General features: G+C 36.2%; 1 protein-coding gene across 2 annotated transcripts in view; it reads left to right on the top strand.

Annotated features, from left to right (window-relative positions):
* The window catches only part of ADGRV1 (adhesion G protein-coupled receptor V1), a 202,908-nt gene that overhangs the window by 101,305 nt on the left and 79,534 nt on the right, over positions 1-22,069 (top strand). For both annotated transcript variants that reach the window (XM_039386937.1, XM_039386938.1), the window contains 22 exons: positions 206-352; positions 2,479-2,734; positions 3,902-4,110; positions 4,819-4,992; positions 5,377-5,559; positions 6,276-6,455; positions 7,093-7,257; positions 8,385-8,502; positions 8,790-8,913; positions 10,083-10,221; positions 10,360-10,545; positions 10,837-11,069; positions 11,556-11,704; positions 11,798-11,999; positions 12,501-12,720; positions 13,790-14,029; positions 14,960-15,109; positions 15,823-16,296; positions 17,054-17,197; positions 18,421-18,592; positions 19,070-19,205; positions 20,839-21,686. In XM_039386937.1, the coding sequence (XP_039242871.1) occupies positions 206-352; positions 2,479-2,734; positions 3,902-4,110; positions 4,819-4,992; positions 5,377-5,559; positions 6,276-6,455; positions 7,093-7,257; positions 8,385-8,502; positions 8,790-8,913; positions 10,083-10,221; positions 10,360-10,545; positions 10,837-11,069; positions 11,556-11,704; positions 11,798-11,999; positions 12,501-12,720; positions 13,790-14,029; positions 14,960-15,109; positions 15,823-16,296; positions 17,054-17,197; positions 18,421-18,592; positions 19,070-19,205; positions 20,839-21,686 (4,849 nt within the window). The remainder of the gene's footprint in view (positions 1-205; positions 353-2,478; positions 2,735-3,901; positions 4,111-4,818; positions 4,993-5,376; positions 5,560-6,275; positions 6,456-7,092; positions 7,258-8,384; positions 8,503-8,789; positions 8,914-10,082; positions 10,222-10,359; positions 10,546-10,836; positions 11,070-11,555; positions 11,705-11,797; positions 12,000-12,500; positions 12,721-13,789; positions 14,030-14,959; positions 15,110-15,822; positions 16,297-17,053; positions 17,198-18,420; positions 18,593-19,069; positions 19,206-20,838; positions 21,687-22,069) is intronic.

Here is a 22,069-nt window from a genome sequence, read left to right on the forward strand (position 1 = left end):
TTCTTAATGTCTATGAAGCTTAAAACTGTTGAATACTTCTAAATTAAGAGATACATTTAATCAATGGACTTGTATTTGGCTGTTTCAGAGTAGATTAACTTATTGATGCTCAGTGTCTCTGGCTCCCTTTGAATACCCAGTTCCCTAAAGAAACTTTTCTTTGTAAGAAAATAATGTTTTGGTTCTGCTACTGTATGTTTTCCAGAGTTCTTTATTTAAGCAAGTTGAAGAAATGGAACAGGACAGTTTAATCACATTGAATATTGAACGTTTAATAGGAACATACGGACGAGTTACAGTAGAGTGGATTGCTAATGGGAGCACAAGTGATGTATTTCCAACTTCGGGAGTGGTATGTAATAATATCACTGTTAGTGGGGAAGCACAGCAAGAAGTGCTTGTTGTCTATGTTGTCTCAGACATTGTCTATGTTGTCTCAGACATTGACTATGTTGTCTCAGACAATAGGTACAGATGTACTGAGAGAGAAGGATAATACAACATGTTAGATTGCCCCACTTCTCTGTTAATTCCTTCTTTCAGGTCCTTTCCTCTGGTTCTGGCAATTTGCACTTCTGACTGGCACCTAATACCTCAGCATCACTCCTGTACTTCTAGAAACTGATATTGCAGTGCTGTCCAGGCACTTGAAATACTTACCTGTAGTATCCTGTTCCCATCTTCCTGTCTTCTTGCAGTGAGATCCAGCTACTGTGTCAAATCACTTGCATAGATAGGAATCTGGGAGTGTTTGCCCTTTTTTCTGACCTTCTCAATACAACGGAGACCTTAAGTGGCCGACGAGAATGTGACAAGTTCCAATTTCCTCTGTTTCTAAGGCTTTTTAGATTTCTAACCATTAAACCCCAGCGTTTGCTGCCAACCAAAGCTCTTGGTATGCCTTGGGACCAGGAGGAGCCAGGTTCTGTAAGGCAAATCCTACCACCTGGTGGCTGTCTGTAGCAGACACAAAGCCCTAAAAAAATGTAGAGAAAAATCAGCGGAAGGGAAATGAGTGATGCCAAAACTGGAATATAGATATAGTTTAGATACATAAAGCATGTATCAATCATTTTGTCTGAAGAAAAAAAACCAAGTAGAATAGACACTTCTTCAATTAGCAGTAATTTTGATAGATGTTATATGTTCATCCTTCATTTGACATATATATGTGGTGGGTTGACCTTCACTGGCTGACAGACTCCCACCTATTTCTCTCTTACTTCCCCATCTGAGCAGGATGGGGAGAAAAATAAGGTGGAAAACCTTGAGATAAAGGCGGTTTAGTAAGAAAAACAAAAGCCATTGTCTACCTGGACTTCTCCAAGGTTTTCAGTACAGTTTCCCACAGCCTCCTCCTAAAGAAACTGATGTATTATTCTCTACCCGGGAGGCGATGGTAAATAGCTCCTTTTCAGACTGACAGCTTTTAGATTGACAACTGTCACAAATGTGGACCCTCAGAGAGGAATACTGAGCCGAACCATATTTAGTATCTTCATAAGTGATCTGGGTGAAGTTTGCTGATGAAGTTTGCTAATGATACCAAACTGAGTAAGGAAGTGGACACTTTGGAAGGGAGAGCCACCCTGCAGGAAGACCTGGGTAGGCTGGAAGATTCACCAGACATGAGTGTAAGGTCACTCTGGAAAACATAATCCAGGAGTGCAGCACCCACTGGGATCTACCTGGCTGGGGAGCAGCTCTGGGAAAAGGGATCTGGAGGTCCTGTTGGTCATTAATAACCTCAATATGAGTGAACACTGTGGAAATCCACCAGATTGTTTCTGGGTTGCATCAAGAAGGCTATCCCCAGCAGAGATAAAGAGGTCATTATCCCATTCTACACTTGTCCGGCTACACCTGGAATACTGTGCTCAGTTTTGGTACCCACTGTGGAAAATAGATATGGACGGGCTGGAAAGGGTCCCGAGTTGGCCACAAATATGGTCAAAGGACTGGGAAGCCTGTCATATGAGGAAAGGCTGAGAGAACTGTTCAGCCTTGAGAAAAGAAGGCTGAGGAGAGACCTTGTCATCATGTTCCAGTATTTAAAGTGTGGCTACAAAGGTGACTTCCTTTTTACAAGGTGTCACATGGAAAAGACAAGGGATACAAGTTACATCTGGGGACATTCTGATTGGACATAAGAGGAAAACTTTTCACCGTGAGAACAATCATCCATTGGAAGAATACCCCCAGGGAAGTTGTGGATTTGCCAACATTGACACTTTCAAGATTGAACTGGACAGGGTGCTAGGCCATCTTGTCTAGACTGTGCTACTGCCGAGAAAGGTTGGACCAGATGATCCTTGAGGTCCCTTCCAAACTTGTATTCTACGTTTCTATAAGATGTTTCTATATGTGTGGGTGTATTTATGTTTTATAACTGATAGAGTTTTACAGAATAAAACAGTTGGTATAACAACATTGAGAAGAAGTTTGACTTTTTTTTCCCCCCTCCCTCTAAAATTTTAGATTACATTTTCAGAAGGTCAGGCCCTGTCCACAATCACGATGACGATTCTTGCGGACAGTGTTGCAGAACTTTCAGAGACTGTGGAAATCACACTCACCCATGTTACTACTGTGGGTGTGGAAGATACCACAAAAGGAGCTGTTATTGATCCCAAGAGGGCAAGAGCTGTACTTACCATTTTACCCAGTGACTCTCCACATGGTGTGATTGAGTGGCATATGGAGTCTCTCTTTGTTAAAACCACAGAGCCAGAAGGTAAGTCTGTTTCTTGATTCTTAGGAAAGTATGTATGTTTTTTTCAAAGTCAGCATTGTTGAAGCTTTAACAGTGGTTATATATATATATATACACAATACTTACATTATGTATCTCTTTCTCAAAATTTTTATACTAATATCCCTTAAAATATGTCACTGTGATGTTACATTACATACAATTTATGCTGTATTTCGCATTTCACATATCAACATTATCCAGCCATTGTTTAGGAGGTAAGTTGTTATTATCTTGGCATTTTGTGTTGCAAATCACTGATGCATAAAATACTTCTGTTTTCATAAAAAGCTGAACTTGCCCATTTAATGGATTCATATATTATTTAAAATAATTTACATAGAAAGACTTTCCTCTTGAAGTGGCTCAAAAGGGAAAGTTTTTTGCTCTGTGGGATAAGAGAAGGAAGGAAGCAGATCAGGAGCGAATTTGATTGCAATGAAAAAGTGAAGTGGTGTTTTCTACTCACCAGATGCACGTTTGATTGGGTTGTGTTAGTTTTCCTTCGGCAGTTGGCCAGAGGAGAGCTGCTGAGATGCTCAGGCTCCTGCCCTCCCTCCAGGCTCAGGGAACGAAGCAGCTGATGCTCTGGCATTATCTGCAGCCCCTCTGCAGCTGCCTGGTGGGCTATTTGTACTTCAACAGCCCAGTTGAACTTTCCTGACACTTCATTTTTCTGTCCATATTAACAAATTACATATATGAAAAATACAATTTCCGTCAGAGCATATTGTTGCAGGTAAAACCTCCTTACCGGTTCTATTTCAAGTGTTGCCCCTTTTTTAGCAGCTGAAAGTATTGTGAAACTGAAAGTATGTTGGTTTCTTACATGCACAGACATTATAAACATTAACACTTTGAAGTTAGGATTCAAGGAATGTTCTTAACTTTCATTGATTGCACAGGGTTTTTTTCAATCTTTAAATGTTATATTTTCTAATGAATGGTATACAGATGATAACTGGGAAATGTCTGGATAATACAAGTAACAAAAACTGGTTCAAAGTACAAAGTATATGAATACTTTTTATCTCTTTCTGTTTCTCCAGTCACAAATCCAGCACTTTTAACCAGACGATGTGTTTCATCATTTATTGGAATTTCCGCTAAAACAATCATGTCTTGATTTTTTTCCCCTCCCTGTTATAGGGCAAGTGAATTCAACTACTCTTACTCTACAAATTGTTCGAGAACAAGGATTTATTGGAGAGCTTGCAGTTCATTTGAAGACTGCACCAAACCTCGAATTCCCCCTCTCCAACCAAGCAACAGAGAATGAGGATTATATACTGGAAAAGAAAACAGTCATTGTGGCTGAGAATGCAACAACAATTTCTGTCACAGTTACTATTTTGCCTGTAAGTAACCTCATTAATAGCCTTAGCTATTAATAGCTCATTAATAGCCTTAGCTATTAATGTCCTTTAAGGAAAGGGAAAAGGTACTCATTTTATACTAGAAGTATATTCTTGCAGCCACCTCTTTCAAAACAACTTGAGTGTTCATCACTGAGTATGAATGAACGAATGAATCAAATTCTTTGTTTTGTTATAGTCCCAAAATGAACTTATAAAAATGACAAAGGAAAAGTTTGTAAATGTCTTAGGTGCTTTTTAGTTTGCCAACTTGTTGCAAATTTTACAGGGGATTTATTTTACTTTATATGCTTCTGAACAGATTTGTTCTGTGGTTCAGAAAATGTTATTTTTTTTCACGAAAAATAGATATATTCTTTAAATATATCTAAAATGGAGGTGTTGCTTTTCCATTTCCAACTTAGTTTCTGAGATCTAGGCAACTTTCTTCTAGTTAGCAGAAACAAGTGACAGCCAGCATTGCTTTCCACTGTTCTTGCAGATCTGCAGTCTGACTGTGAGCTTCAGTTTCTAAAACTCAGCAAAATAGTCTTCTTCACCTTTCATGTAGTATGAAGCAAGGAGTTGATTATATGCTCCCAAATGCTGAAAATTTTTGAACAGTAAGCGACCTACAAGAGTCACCTTCCTGCATGTATTATAACTTAGTGTGTCTTACTAAAAAAGTGACATTTAAAAATATTTTTTCAGGACAATATTCCAGAATTACAGGAAGCATTTATAATCAATATTACTGATGTGCAACTGGTCACTTCTTCATCTGGAAGTCAGCCAAGTGTGAAGAGGCTTGGGTTAGAAATAGCTGAAATAACAATTGAGGAAAATGATGATGCCAGAGGAGTATTTAATTTTAATGTTACAAAGGTAAGTAAGTCTGAATGAAAAATATTTAAAGTAGCATTCCAGCAAGAGAGTCTGTTTCTTCAGTCCAGTTCTGAGAGTGTTCTGATAGGTTTTGTGACACTAAATTGTTCTGGATAAAATGGCCAGATACTAGACAAATGATTCCTTTCTTAAGGAATCACATGTGATATACAAAATTTATTAGGGAGCTGGCAGTGTTAAAACTAGTGTCATAGAAAGGGACCTCCGGAGGTCATCTAATCCAGACTTGGTCTAAGCAAGGTCAATGCTAAATCTAGACCTTTTACAAGTAATTATGTATTTCTTTTTTTTTTATTGTTTTTAACTGCAAGTCAATGTAAAAAAAAAGTTTCCTGAGACAGCAGTTTATTTTTGAATTTACAGGATATCACTGGAGCTGTTGCTGGTTATGAGGTACCACCACCACAGAATGTACTGAAACTTCCAGTTGTTCGACATGCTGGGAGGTTTGGGTCAGTAACTCTGTACTGGGAAGCCATTAATTCAACTGCCAGCTTTGAAGACTTCACACCATCATTTGGTAACCTTACATTTGCAGAGGGGCAGGTATGCACTTGCTGAGAGTTTAGCTGTCTCTGGGTTACCAGCTTAAGAGTTTCAGCTGTTTTCTTCTAGCAGAGTTTGCACCTTTTAATTGAAAACATTTTATTTATGACCTTATGTGTATGAATGGTGCTACCCACTTGAGTTCTTTAACATGGAAAACACAATATTCATAAGCGTTGACCAAGTAGGCTTGTATGCCTTTGGTACTTCCAGAAATGAGGACAACCCTGTTACACTGGAATTTGTAGCGTAATCCATCTTCTCTATAAATTCTCAGAATAAGCCTGTATGTTTTCTTAGCTGTGTTCTACATATAGTTTTAAATTTCATGATGCACCTGAGAATATGTAATGTAAATGAGAGATTTTGATTTTGAGTGAATATAACTGATCTTTGACAAATAGGAAGATATACTTAGTGAGCAGAATTTTGACTGAAGTATAATATGTTCAACCTGCACTTCCTACTAAGTACCAAAGCAGAGCAGTCTACTGGTTTTAACATACAAGATCTACAATGATGGACTTAAAAACTACCCTTGAAATTATATCTTCTTATTATGAACATAGGAGTACAAGAAGAAAAATGAACAACTGAAAAATGTCTGTTTATCTATTACTTGGTACAATTTACCTATTTTAAATTTCAATATTTTTCAAACAATTCACAGAATATTATAAATGAAACTTTGTTGCTTTTTTCTAACATTTCTGCAGGCTACAGGAGAGATAGAAATCACTATAATAGATGACAGTGAAGTTGAATTCCTTGAGATTTTCAGGATTGCCCTGGTGAGGGTAACAGGTGGTGCAAGACTTGGGAATGACACCCTGGTAACTGTTGCTATTCCACCAAATGATTCCCCTGTTGGAGTATTTGGGTTTGAAGAAAAGAATGTGAGTTTGATTTGGATTGCAGTCCTTTCTGCTAAAGCTGAGTAGTGGGTTTGTGTCACTAATACATAGCTGATTTTTGTAAGCCTTCATTGCAGTTGAAGACATGACTTCATTGAAAGGATACTTGTGCTTGTCTTCATCTGGCTGTCTGGTAATAATATGCTAATAACAGTGAAAGTGCTGCTGCATAAATACAGATTTCTGCATGACTGAATCAATTTAATTCAGTATACTAACAATTCAGGACATCCCAGCTATGATTTTTTTGTGGTCTGTTGAATATTAAAATGGTTTTATAATAATCTGCATTAGTGAAAGTAAAGTTTGGAAAGAAATCACAAAACATACTTCATCTTAGTTCTCGCAGTGCTTCTGCTCTTCATTTTGCTGGTGCTGTGCTTGCTGGTGACTCATTGTCTGTAATTGTTTTGAATCATAAGGCATACAGAAATAACGTGAGTGACTAATCTTTGCTAGCAGAATTCAACACGTTCCTTACGTCTGTTATCTTCCTGTTCATTTTCACTTTTCTCGTTGTTTTGGATTGTCTGATAAAGCTCTTTGTTGTTTATCTAAATTTGGTATCAATGCCTTTTGATACAGCCTTTCCCACACTCTCCTTCTCTTTCTCCATCAGGTAACAGTGAAGGAACCTCAGACACCTGATGACTCTGCTGGAGTTGTTTTGGTCACTGTAAGTCGGAGTCAGGGAGGACAAGGAGCAGTTAAAGTATTATGGATTCTTGAGGAAGCAGCCAAATATGATCTGACTCCTTTAAATGGTACCCTTCATTTCAATGAGGTATTTCTGATATTGCTATAAACTATTTAGTATTAGATTTATAAATATTTTGTTCTACTTGTGTGTGTTTGCATGGTTATTGTTAGACGTTTATAGAAGTAGGGGGTTACTAAGTATTATACTCTAGAAAGAGTTCAGTTTGAACTGGTGGAGTTAGCAGTATTCAGTGTTTTTTCAAGCAGTAAAGGAAAGCTGACATACTCTTTTTAAGGCACCATAATGTAATCATCAGGAAGGTAGGCTCTTCAAATCTCAATTTTTTTTACAAATAAGAAAGGGGAATCAAAGTGTATTGAATGTGAATAATGATTACAGAAACATTTATTAAATTACAGTGTCAGGCAATTGAAAAAGAAAATTTATGTTGAAAGGGTGAGAAGGATAAATGAATGCTCAAAATCTGCAGATTAAAAAAAAAATAAAAAAACACTTCAGTAACTTTCAAACTGGACAGTGTTATTTGATTTATATTTCATAGAATGTTAAAACTCTGAGGTAGGAATCAAATATTGGATACTGATACTATCTTATTTATCTTTTATTGTCTACTCAAGATATTTAAGGAAGAGAAGTGTTTTAACAAAGCATAGTCTGTTCACTCTGAACAAAGCTGTTCTGCATTAAATAGGCATTCTGGTTGTTTTACTTTTAATCAGCTGGAAAATAGATTTTTTTTTTAAGACCACCAGTATTTGGTAAAGTTTTGCTGTCATTCATAGCATGGGAACTAGACAGAAATTTGCTGTGACCTAATTAATCCTAATAATGTATTAATCCTTAGAATGTGCATGTACTATTGAATATGCACTTTCTGATGGAAAAGATTTTGTATATAAAGTTTCCCCTCAGTTGAAGGTCAATACCTTCAGAGTAATTTCATTCTTTATTGAGTTGAAAAAAGCCAGGGTATTTCTAGGGTGGCACATAATGTTTGAGAGACAATTTTTACTACTTATTAATCTATGAGAAAACATTTCAGCCAGATCAAAAATTTAGTATTTACAAAATTTTAGAGAATATGTCAAGCATCCTTAACACTTGATATGTTAAACATATATATATAATGCTATACTTAGTTTAGTTTCATTTAATGTATACACATATCTTCTGGTCTTTACATGATGCAGACTGAATCCCAGAAGCTGATTGTTTTGCATGCAATACAAGATGGTCTCCTGGAGGGGAATGAAACATTTACCATTCAACTTGTCTCTACTGGTGAGGCAGAGATATCTCCTGTAAATGGTAAAGAATTTATTCAGTATCTTCTATTTGGAGATATTCCATATGAGAACTCTTCTAAGTCTGTTCATATTATTTTAGTCTGCAGTACTTAAGTGTTTTGTGTACAGCTATTTGGTAGCAATTTTGAAAGTCTTTTTCCCTAAGTTGTTTCCTTGTCTGAAGAAATCAGAGAGAATTCTATGGGCCCTCTGTGAAGCTAAGTCTTAGCCACTCATGTCAGAAAATTTACAAAAGTTAGCTCATTGGATAGTTGTCATTTACCATAAGAAGCTTTGTTCTTTTCATAGGTTTTGCAACTATTATTATTTTGGGAGATGAAGGAGCTTCTGGAGTGGTCGGGATAGCCTATTCATCCAAGGATGTTCTGATTGGAGAACCTTCAGGAAATTATAATGGAACTGCTCTTATTAGGTGGGTACATCTCTCATTTTTCCAAAGGAAGGACAACAACTCAAATTCAAAAGCTATGAGACTCCATATTTGGCAAGAATTTATCAAGTGCTGCATTTCACCATCACTTCTATAATCAGAACTATTTTTAAAATTAGATGGTTGGTTTTAAAGAAGGGCAGAATATACTATGTATGTATCTTTTCAGTATTACTGGGAAGGTCCAAATATTCCTCTCAAATTATTTATAACATAGTTTTCTTCTAGCACAATTTGCATCTTTAACATTGATGCGTTAAAGGAAAGAGGATCGTAATGAAAGCAAAGTGGCAAGGGAATCAGTGACATTTCAAGGTGTTTTGTGTTTTGTGCTTTCCAGAATTCAATTTGGAATTTGTGCTTGAACAGAATTTCGGTACATTGCTGGGTTGTCTAGAATAAACAATATGGGAACTTGGGTTTTGGTGGAAATAAGAAGCAATTGTTTCATTCAGTCAACTGAAAACAAGGGGAAGAAATTAGGACATTCCCATACCTTCTAAGACCATTAGAAAAAAGGATTATGACACTTTCCATTGGCGAAACAGCAAATATACACAACGGAACAGCTTCTTGTGCTGCTACAAGAAGCCCAAAAGACAAAATGAGGCCTTGTGCTGCAGGTGGTTGTAGATCATGTGGGAGATCATGTTATGTGCAGACAAATCTTTACCATGATTTAGTTCATCAAGTCAGATGTTATGTGTAGGGTTTTAGACAAGTAGCAGACAAAACATTTCTCAGAAGATCTCACAGCGGTATTCTAGTGTCCTTCTGCCTTATAAACCAAATTGCCTCTGGGCATTGCCCTAAAACCCAATTTCTCTTCTGCTTTGCATATCTTTTCTCTGGAAAAGCAGAATGGAACCTAGAGAAATCAATTTTGAGACTCCATCTTTGGCTATATATGCAAAGAAACTAGAAGGATTTCTTGGTAAAAATACAGCTCGAGATGTTGCCCAAACTTCAGAAGTGTTACTGCCTAAAGAGGGAATTCTAATGATCTTAATAGTGATCAAGTATGTTAAAACTCAAGCTTCACAGTGCTAATAACATTACTTTCATGCACAACATTATGATTTACTCTCTCTAGATTGGATATTAAATACTAAAGGTAAAAATAAAATCTGTGTTTATGTTCTTACCTGCAGCCTCATGCGTGGCCCAGGGATTTTTGGGGAGATTGTAATATATTGGAATATAACACCTCCTCATCACACAGAATTTACTGAGATATCGGGGACCTTGACCATGCGAGATAGGCAGTCTGCAGCAGTTGTTCTAATACAGGTATACGAGAGATGTTACACCAGTAGCTATTTCAAGTACTTACTTTTGTTTCCTTAGAATCTTAGTTAGCAATTAGTTATATCTTTATCTCTGGAAATGGTTTGAAGCCTTTTAGCTTTTGTTGGTGCTTCTCCCCAGGTTGTAGATGACAACCGTCCTGAGGAGAAGCATTACTACCAGTTTCAACTAACCAGAATCAGTGGTGGAGGACTCATAAATGAATCTAGCAGCACAGCAAATATTACCATGGCTGCCAGTGATTATCCATATGGAGAGTTTGCATTTTCCCGGGAACTGTTGCTAACAATGGAAGAAGAAAAATGGGTATTAGATTAAAATTCCTTCTTATGTAAAATTACTGATGGATATCAGTATTGTTGCTAGAATTATGCTCAACTTTAGAAAGAAAATAAATTGTCTCCAGAATTATTGTCTGCAGCTTTTGGAATACTCTGAGAAAGAAGGCTTTCTGCTAAGGTTCATGTACTGTGTACTTTATAAATCAAATTGTTGTTACGTGTTACCATTGAAAAGGTCCCTTTAGAACAGCCTGCTAAAGGCAACTGTAACATAAAACAAAGCCATTTTTTAAAGAAAATGTCCTCTTTCCCTCAGGTTAACATCACTGTTGTGCGTTCCAGGGGATCCTATGGCAAAGTACGTCTTTGGTTTCAGATAATAAATGGGACTGCAGAGGAGGGAATGGATTTCACTCCCACAGTAAGGGAATTGGTGTTTGAACCACAGGAGGAGAGTAAAATGATTTTGATTGAAATTCATGATGATGATTTTCCTGAAGGTCCTGAAGATTTTTCAGTTATGATTACAGAAGTGGAACTCCAAGGAAGGTAAAGATAAAATTCTCAGTTGATTGGTTACAAGCAGAAGAACTATCTTTGGATTCTGATCTGCCTACATAAAGTCATTACTGTATTTCTTCTGTTTTACTGTAAAATTCTCTAAGAATGCTATTGTTGTAATCATAATAGAAATTGGATACATGGTTAACCCAATTATTTTAACATTAGTATAAAGATATTGCTTATTATGATTTATTAAAGTTTGAAGTCCATACATTACAAACAAGTTCTCAAGTTGCAAGAAATTAGAATAAAATGAGAAAGAACAAATAAAAGATATGCATTTCTGTGTATAAACTACTATTTTTGCATACAAAATACTATGAAAAAATGTGACAAAATATCTTCAGCAATAACTGTCAGACAATGAAAGTATTTGCAGTAGTTGACAAATTGTCATGTACACACCTTAATACATTCACAAGAATTTTTAAGTGTATTTTTACATAATTTTCTTTTTTATTTCCTTGCAAGTGGATTTGATTTTACTGTAAAAGAAAATGGTCTACAGGTGGATCAGCCTCCAATAATAGGGAATATCTCCACAGTACGGATCACTATTGCAAAAAGCGATAATGCCGAAGGCATCATAGAATTTGATCCACAGTATATCCTTCTAGAAGGTAAGTTTGCCTCAAGTTTTCACTGTGGTTTTGAAGATAAGGCTATGGCATAAATTTTGAAATTAAGTAACTTTTTCTCAATTATTTTTGCAGTGGAAGAGGATGCTGGATTAATCATGATTCCTGTGGTGAGAAAGCATGGAACTTACGGCATTGTCACAGCTGATTTTCTTTCTCAAAGTATTTCTGCACTTCCTGATGGTGTTGACTATATCATCCATAATAATTCTGTCATTTTTTATCATGGACAGAACCAGTCTTTTATTTATATCTCTATTATAAATGATGAAGAAAGGTAATGAAATTTTCATACATTTATTCAACAGTTTACTTCTGATAAATCCCTTTTTAGCATATGCAATATGTCTATGTGTAGAGCTGTGTGCGAGCTGAATTGAAAAACAAATTTCTTCAAAGATAAAAAATCACCTAAGTTTGAAGGGGAAAAAAAGAAGCTCTTATAGCGTCATAGTTTCTGTCAAATATTGTGCAATCAAATACAGTTTTTAATTAGATTATTAGAAATTTTGGGTGTCAACGGTACTGCTGTGAAGAATAAAATATTTTTCTATATTGTTGTTTAACTTAACACTAATAGAAATTAGAACATTGTTTCTTTTTTTTAATATCACCATTCTATACAAATGGGAGAAACCTTCTACATTATGTCTACACAGATGATTTCTGTATTCCTTTAAACAGATGCAATTGGGTGCATGATTGTATTAATAAGTACAGTTTTAATTTTTTTTTTTCACTCGGATGTCTCAGAATCTCTTTTTCTTTTTCCATGTAGTGAATTTGCAGAGCAATTTGAAATCCAGCTGACAGGAGCCACTGGTGGGGCAGTCCTGGGGCTTCACCTGGTAAGCCAGGTCACCATTGCGAAAAGTGACTCCCCCCAGGGCATGGTCCGATTTCTCAACCAAAGCCGAATTAATCTTCCCAACCCTGATGCACCCACAACAGTGTCCCTGGTGCTGGAAAGGACTGGATGGTTGTTGGGGGAGACTCAGGTGGGCCCTGGCTGTCAAAGACTGAACGTTTTCTGGTCAAAAAGCTCTTGCATTTTCCTTCAAGAGCTTCCTTGGTGATTGATTTCTAATAGGATAATTACAGCTTTTTATTAAACATGAATTGAATATCATTGTAGCATAACAAAATGTTACCCTTCTAAACTCCTCTTTCATCTCCTGCTTTCCTTTATTATGGTCTTCTTGTTTACATTGTTTTGAACTAGCTCTCAATCCCATCAAAAATATGGTTAACTACATGCACTACCACTAATTTAATTTAATTCTGGAAATTGCTTACTATAAATTTTCTAGATTATTTTTTTACTTTATACAGGCCACTGACGAAGTGAAAGTATAAATATGAGACAAGACAGGCCTTTCACATTCTGGGCAAATGACTGGAAAATATGCATTAAAAGCCATGAGCTCCTCTTCTCCTCATAAAAAAATTGCATCGGTCTTTTTCTAGAAGTCATTGGAGAAAAGTGTAAAACAATTAAATTATTAAAATAATAATTGCAAAGGGCTGAATATGACCTCCTCAAAAGCAGTCTAATTTATGGAAAATTTTGGAAATGTTATCACTTTTAATCAGGCTGAAGAAATATAGATTATAACTTGCAGGATTAAAAACTTTTATGGCAGAAAATATTTGTCATTTTCAATCTTGATATCACACTTCACAGGGAATGGTTTTGGAGTGCTCATGTGGGAAGTTCTGCCAAACCAATCACAAAAGGGAGGGAAATTGAAACTGGCCTGTGTGATTCCTGTTACATGCTGAAGAAATCTTAGTTTCTTTTCTATTACTCATATCAGGAATTTAATAAACTGGCCTTGTAACTAACTAATGCTTCAAAATTTCCATTTTTAAATTGTCGTGTTTATTTTTCCAAAGGCTTATATATTTTGACCCATAGAATTAATTTGACTACTTTGTGTTCTGTATTAACAGCAAAGATATAAACATAGCTGATTGACTGATATAAGTACTTGTGGTATTCTGCCATTTCTCCCCTTGGGGTGCTATTATAATATATCACTCCTCTGAATCTGATGTCTTCCACAGATTAATTGGGACATCTTGGGACCCAATTCAGAAGAGGTTTTGTCTCCCCTGAATAGTGACATTGGTGACCCTGTGAACGGATCATTCTATTTTGAAGAAGGAGAGGGAGGTCAAAGAACTATTAATCTACAAATCCATCCTCATGAAGAAATTGAAGTTCAGGAGACCTTCATTATTAGACTGAGCCATATGAAAGGTGAAACAGAAATAGATTCTAAGGCAAGCAGCATTACACTAATAGTAAGTCATTATTGCTCTTCTTTCCTTAGAGGTTTCTTTTGATATTTTTATTTATCTCACAAAGCGTTTAAAAATTAACCACAGTGATTACATAGTTTGTCATTTGGCTTTTTTGTCCTTTGTACTAATGTGGTGTATTGCTACATCTTCACTTCTGAGAAAAAGGGCAAAGGGTCTATCTATCAGTACAAATTGGTATAAAAGCCCTGACCTGGTCTCTTATTTGTGGCTTAACGTGATTCTGTTTGGAGGAAGTGTGGATTGTGCCCTCATTTCTACATGTCAGTTTGTTTGTTATCCCTCTTGACATCTTCTTCAGAGGAAAGGAGAAAATCTGACTTTTCACAGTGCAAGAGAAATACAAAGATTTATGAGAGAAGGCAGAGAGAGTTGTCAAAAACAAATTGCTGCTCTAGGGATACTACCACTAAGGAAATATTTATAAGGGTGCTTTAAGAAGCCCTAGAAAAAAAATCTTTCCTAGAAATTGCATTTTTATTTTAATATCCGATCTGTAAGGGAATTGGCTCCTATTTCCACAAACCCCTCAGTAAGTCAGGTCACCCAAAATTCATGTTACAGCTAGTAATTCACACAGATGGATGTGGATAAGCTCTCTCCTGTAGGGCTGAGTTTACAAACTCATGATGTTAGAAGAGGTTCTATACACTAGCTCAAGGTACCTGAGCATTTCCTACTTTAATATCAAAATATTCAGATATGAGATTTGAAATAAAACTTTATTCTTTACTTCTTTAGACAGAGAGACTGAAAACTGAAAAGGGGACATTTGAAACTTTCTCTGCTGTCTCTTTGAACTAACAGATATCTGCCCTTGTATCATCTAGGACTGAAAATATGAACAGTTTGAACAAGAGTACAACTCACACTACATTTCTAATTTTTGTATGCTTGTTTACTTATTTGCAGATAGAGAAGTTTGGTGATCCCAATGGAGTTGTGCAGTTTGCTCCTGAATCATTAATTGAGAATAACTATACAGAACCCACAGGAGATGAAGGGCCACAAAATATCACACTGTTTGTCAAACGAATTCTAGGCACTGTGGGAGACATAACGGTATTCTCACTCTTTTACTAATAAACAGTATTATCTGAAATCATCCTCAGTATCAGTGTGTGGAAAAATTTGCTTGTTTCTCAAATTAATTTTAGAAAGGTTGCCTGTTAGAGTGAATTTAGCAAGGGCTTTGCTTTTGATGCCAGAAAAGGAGACCATACTTTCATAGTGAGCTTTCTTTGAGATCATCACAATTTACTTTTTTTTAGCCAAAATCAAACTTTTTTGAACCATCATTCACATGTTTTTTACCTGAAGTTTTTTAGAAGTCAGTGTTTTAACAGGAACTCATTTAAATGAAAAATAAATTAACCAATTAATAGATGCATCTGCTGTGTTTAATAAGAGTTCTTCATCCCTTTCTGATAGGAGGAACCTTGGAAACAGGAAAAACAGCAAGGATATTTTAGTGTAAAAATAGAAATAATTTTTTTAAAATGTTCAGAGATTCCGTATAGTTTTATATAAATCTTCTGAAGGTAGAGAGAGGAAATTGTAATAGTACTGTTAGTGGAATAGCACACTGTTTGTAAGATAATCTTTTTGCTTCTTTTTATGCCTAAACCAATTTTTATTTTTATACCTAAACCAAATTGTATTAAATAGCAGTCAGTTCCATATCCTGTCTATGCTGAATCGTGAATATGCAGCTTTCTAACTTTGCAAGTAATTTTGCTTCCTTTTGTTTTGTGCATTTTCCATGCTCATTTCAGGTTTACTGGGATATACACAGTGAATCTGACATCACGGGTGACTTTCTTAAGACAGAGGGCTCTGTTGTCATTGCTGACCAGCAGAGTACAGCTGAGATAATTATCTGCCTGTTACCTGATGATATTCCTGAGCTGGATGAGAACTATGTGGTGCAGCTAATTTCAGTGGAAGGTGGAGCAGATATAGACCAAGAGAAAAGAATTTCAAAGATCACAGTGTTTGCCAATGATGATCCTTACGGAGTGTTTGCCCTGTACTCTGATCAGCAGTCAGTATTGGTAGAGAAGAACCTGGATCGATATGTTCAAATTAATGTAACTCGGCATGCTGGGGCATTTGGAGAAGTGATGGTTGAGTACCATGTCATGTCTCATCATGAGGAAACACTAATTGAACCTGAAAATGAGGTGGGATTCCTCACAATAGAAGATGGTGCCAGCTTTGGAGTTAAAAGAGTGCCAATAAGCAACGAGGTGTGTTTTAGCTCCTATGTTATCTACTGTTTTCATCTACTTTGTCATAATACAAATAAGATACTAAACTCTCACTAACATCCACTATGAAGAAGTAGAAAAGACAGTTTGTGTTATGAATTTCCTATTTATTGAGTAGAATGGGGTTCACATAACACATTCTCTGATAATAATTGCAAAATAACTCTATGCATCTGTGTACACACAAAGTGTGTACTTTGTGTTTCCTTACATCATTGCTTTGTGTTACTGTCAGTTCAATATCTTATTATTTACATGTGTGCAGATACTTTCTCAAGTTTCCCTTTTGCGTTGTAGATGGTGATCTGTCATTACCGACCCACAGAGCAGCAGATAAATGTACCTGCAGTTCTCTGTGTTTCCCAGTTGTTTGTTACTGTTATTACAGTCTTAGATCTGCACTTAAATACTCTTACATCCATCTTACTTATTTTGAATCCTAAGGACAAGCTAAGGCCCACTGTGTTAGATACAACTTATTAAAATGACACTTTGCTCTACAAACTCGACTTCAGCAAACTGCTGATGGATCACTTTCACCATATTGATGGTTTAACTGTATTTCTTTTAAGAAACATAATCAACACTTGACAGAACACTTGAATATGCTGGGTTTTGTATGCAAATAGAACAAAATCTGTAGATCGTTCTGTTAGTTAATTATTTGAACTGGTGGCTGACATGTTTGTAGTGGAATTACACTTCTACCTTTTTAATTAAATTCTCTTTCTCAAAGGCATTTATTTTTCTGGGCTTGAATTTTACTCTGGAACTTACTAATGTAAGCCTGGTTAGGGGAAGTGCCAAGGATGTGCCTAAAATATTAGGAAAAGCAAAGTCTGCTATGCTGCTTATTCCTGAGGAAGCTGCCAATTCACAGGTCAGTAGTCTGTTTGCAGTGTAATGTTTTTACCACAGAGGAAAGGTACTCCTCATTGCAAAAGAGAGCCGCTATAAGAATTCAGTTGGCTCTGTGAAGTTTTCATCATGGCAACCAATATAATGACTAACAAGATTTTTCCAGTTAGTACTCGTACTGTTCATCTGATACAAATTCTTATAGAAATATCTTAATACAGTTGGAAAAAGTGTCTTCATCTATAGAACATAAATAGTTTAAATCATATGGCTAATTTATACTTTTATTTACATGAAAGGGAAATTCTGAGACTTACAGGAAACTAATTAATCAGAACAATGCCATTTCTTTAAGAATAGCAGCCCCAAAGTAGATAACAGCACATATACAGTATTAAGTACAAAAAGAGATGGAGATTATGCTGGGTTTTAGTGCAGATATCTCTAAATTTGCCTAATCACTGAATGATAATTTTTTTCATTTTTCTGCTCTATATGAGAGTGAGAAAAGATAATTTGTCTATTCTCATATGGTATATGTGCTACTGTTCCCTCTTTGTACGTCAGGTAAAGGCAATAGCATGCTGAGTTTTTAACTCATAAATTTTATTGAAGTTTTTCTTTAGTGGTTTTAATTATCTTGAAGCAATTCTCTGATTTTTTATTTGCAATGGAACTTAATTCAAATACTCTTTCTGTAAACACTGATTACAGAAAGACTATTATATACTATATGCTACAATGTATCCATTTATCATTGCTTTTATAATGCGCAGATTGTCCATTCAGTCCTATTTACTGCTCAGAGAAAAAGAAAAGTAGATCAGAGTAGCAAGAATAATTTTTTGAACAATATCATGTGGCAACAACTTACTTTTCACTGGATACACAATTAATAACTTATTTTACACCTTTATCTGTCAGCAGTGAGGGCAACTTGATTTGATTTTCTTCTAAACAAGAGGCACAAAATGCTGTATTCACTGGTTTTGGTACTGAAATGTCAGTCATACTTGTTCCTTTTCCCTACAATCTAATTCTCAGAAATCTAAAATGTATTGTTAAAGAGCATGATGGAATAATATATGTGCGTATACACACATGCATAGATGTATGTACATACATACAACTTTATGAATGCATCCTTATTGTAAAATGCCCATTTTACAAAATATAGTATGGTTTTACATATGTTAAGACCCATTTTTATTCAATTTTCTGACAAAATCTACTATGTTTCCACAGGTTGGCTTTAAATCTGTGATATTACGACTTACAAACATTGCATCAGGGACAGGCCATGCCATCATAACCAGAAAAGGAGTTTATGGCTCTGTAACAGTTAGCTGGATTTCAGGATACCCACCAGACCTAGTCATAGACTCTGCTCAGACAGGCAATATTACTCCTTCACTTGGTGAGTACCTGTCACAATAAGCTATGTACAGCTACAAGTACAACAGCTATGACAGTTGTATAAGTGATGATACCACGTTTTAGTTGTTTGTACCTCTGTACCTGTTTCTTTCATTAATGAAGAGTCATTAGAATGAAATTGTGTGATCCAATTTTTATCTGTAAGTATTTTTCTTTTATGAGCTAATCTTCATAGATACAATGCTATGCCCCTGAAGGACAGCTTTATATAGAAAAGACCCTTATCATGAAGATTTCTTCACCCTCAGTGGAGTGGAATTGTGACTAAAGTCTCTATCTCTGTATATCCTCAGATAAAAAGAGAATTCCAGTTTAGTGAGTTGGTTAGAGCACGGTGCTAATAATACCAAGGCTGAGAGTTTGATTCCCCATATAGGCCATTCACTTAAGAGCTGGACTTAATCATCCTTATGGGTCTCTTCCAACTCAGAATATTCTGTGATTCTTCTCCTTTCAGGTACTGTTATGTTTTCCTCCAGGGAGGAAAGTAAAGTGATTTCATTTCAGGCTATTCCGAGCCTAAATAAGTGTGAGTCATTTGCCATCACTTTAACAGCAGTGCACAGCAATGTGTCTGGTGGGGCTCGCCTGAGGTAAGGATGTTACTTACACTTTCAAGTTGCAGAGATGCTGTAAGAATTATGACCTGTATATAGGCATACACCTCATACAAATCCGTATTAAATTATAGGTAGCTAGCAAATTTTAGTGCCTTCTTTGATGAATTTGTATGTCTTGTCTCAGGTGGAAACAAGTGTCAGTACTGCAGATCTGACCTGATTGGAACTGAGACTTTCCTTCAACTCCAGTCTGTTTCCTGTCATTGGGATCCAAAGTGCCTAGAATGTTCCTAGAATGATGGAAACAGTTAGGAAAATGAAGAACTGAGATCAACAGTTCACCAGGAAGCTGAAGAACGAAATAAACTTTGACAATTTTCAGTGTCCCTAAAACTCCATATTTAGAAGATCTTAGATAACAAACATTATTTAAAATAAATAAAATGAAACAAGAAATGCTGTAGAAATGCTTAACTTATATAAAACCCTCTTTTTATTCTTAAAAACAAAAACATTACTTTCAGTGTAGTTTTTCATCTCAGTTAAGCTGTTATCTGTTCTTCAAACTATTTTCATTCTTCTTTACTCGTTGATAGCTAAAAGTGGTATGAAAAGAATGAACATAGAGTGACACTGTGTGAGAAGGCTATTGGTTTCACCATATTAGACTTACGCTGGCAAATCTGAAGGAAGCAAGGAGCGAACAAGGTGGCTAAATTCCTCAAACTGACCCCTTCTCTTGGGCTTGTCCACCCTATGGACTGGTGTTCTCAGGGCTCACGTTCACTGTGCGAGTCAAATACCTTGAGTGTGTAAGAATGACCTTTCCTAGAAAACGTAAGACTACATCCCACAGCAGATAGAGCTCACAATTACTTTGGAGATTTTTTGGCTTCTGTAGAGGTGGAGGGGTCTCGTTTGTTAGCCAAAACCACTCACTGTAATTGTAGTGTCATTTGGTAGCCTCTGGCACTGAATAATGGGTCAGTTTTAGAGATAAATTTATGACCCAAGATTTAACAGAGTCTTCATCTAATATTTTCTAATAAGAAGGGGATATATTTAATATGAACAAAGTAAAGCTAAAATTGATATTGATAACAAGGCTCAGATCTGGAAAAAAGTATGATGAGTAATGTTGTGAAGGGGAAGTTAGTATTTCAGAGCTCCACTGTATATTTTAAAATAACTTCCCGTCCTTCTCTAGCTTCCTGGCTAAAACTGTAGATCTGCTAGCATCTGACTACTCCTCAGTTTTCCCTCGGTACAGGAAGTTTGTTCAGTGTTTAAAACCGGTATTACTTGTAGTGGCTGTATTGTATTCGTGCATTGTGTCCACAACAGGAAAACATACTTTCCTTTGCCTCTCCATTTTCCAGGAAGACCATATTTTATATATAATTTACCCAGTATCCTGTACTGACTTAGGATGTGTTGTGAGTCCATGGAGGGCTTTTCAATTCAATCACTGCAAAAGCATTTTTCAGGGACCCTCTTTATGTCTTGCTTTATATAGTTGCTATTTCTTTCCTCTACCGTTACACCGTTTCTAATCCACTTTCTTACAGCCGTCATTGATTTGCACACTGAAAATTGTTATGCTTGACTGTTTTATTTTTTGTTATTCATATTTCCTCTCTCAACCTTGGTATCTTTTCTATTTCAGGTCAGGATTTACGATAGCTGAAATTGAGCCAATGGGGATCTTCCAGTTTGATCTTAACTCAAGATCTGTTTCAGTTGAAGAAGATGTACAGACGGTCACTCTACATGTACAAAGATTGTTTGGGTTTCGAAGTAATCTCACTAAATTGACATACGAGACCATTCCGGGAAGTGCCAAACCACAGGAGGACTTTATACCCATCTACAATGGAGAGCTTATGTTTTTACATTTTCAGACAAGTGCTGTGATAGAATTATCAATAATTGATGACACTGTGTCTGAAATAGAGGAATTTTTTTTTGTAAATTTGACTTCTGTGGAAATTCTGGATGTTCAACCTGTGAACCTTGCCTGGAGTCCACGTTTAAATCCAGCTTTCAGTGTTGCAACAGTTAATATCCTGGCTAATGATATTCTTCATGGAATACTAAGTCTGGGGCCAGAATTTATTTATGTTGAAGAAGATGCAAACAACAATATGTCCAACACAGCAGTGCTTCAAATCAGAAGGACCAAGGAATTTACTGGTGATATTAAAATAACTGTAAAAACCTTCGGGGGAGTGAGTGCACAGAGTGGTGTAGATTTATATCCTTTTGGAAATGTTCATGGAAAATCAAATTTCACATGGGCAATGGAAGGAGAAGATTTTGAAGAACAGACAGTCTCTCTGACTTTGCTAGATGGAGAAAGAGAAAGCATGGTATCCATAAAAATTTTTGATGATGATGAGCCTGAAGGCCAGGAATTATTTTATGTTTTCCTCTCAAATCCTGAATATGGGGCTCAGATTGTGGAAGGGAAGGATGAACATGGATTTGCTGCTTTTTCAACAGTAATTATTGCAGGTAAAATCATTTCCCCCAGAAAACAAGTAAACGTATTTGAATTAAATAACAGTAAATTATTCTGGTAGCAATTTTGATGTAAAGATTGTGATTCTATGTGGTAATAAGCAGGGTACTCTGTTCCCAAATTTTAGGTTTTCCAGATCAGAGGAAGCATCTAGTCCCCTAAAACCATTGTACATCCCTTAGTAATGTAGCTCAAAATACATTTTTAGATGGTGCTTATCTCTCTTCTTTTCCTATTTTACTTCATGATAGGAGATGGCTGAGCAGAAAGCGTTTGCCTTGCAGCTGTAGAAGCATTTGCAGGCTCATTTTTCTTTGCCATTTTCCTTGTGCCAACCCTTCCCCTGGTACCTGAAGTTCCTATCTCAAAAGATCCA

This window comes from Pipra filicauda, unplaced genomic scaffold (assembly GCF_003945595.2).
Source record: "Pipra filicauda isolate LSUMZ 115617 unplaced genomic scaffold, ASM394559v2 scaffold517_size385040_pilon, whole genome shotgun sequence".
Classification (NCBI taxonomy): Eukaryota; Metazoa; Chordata; class Aves; order Passeriformes; family Pipridae; genus Pipra; species Pipra filicauda.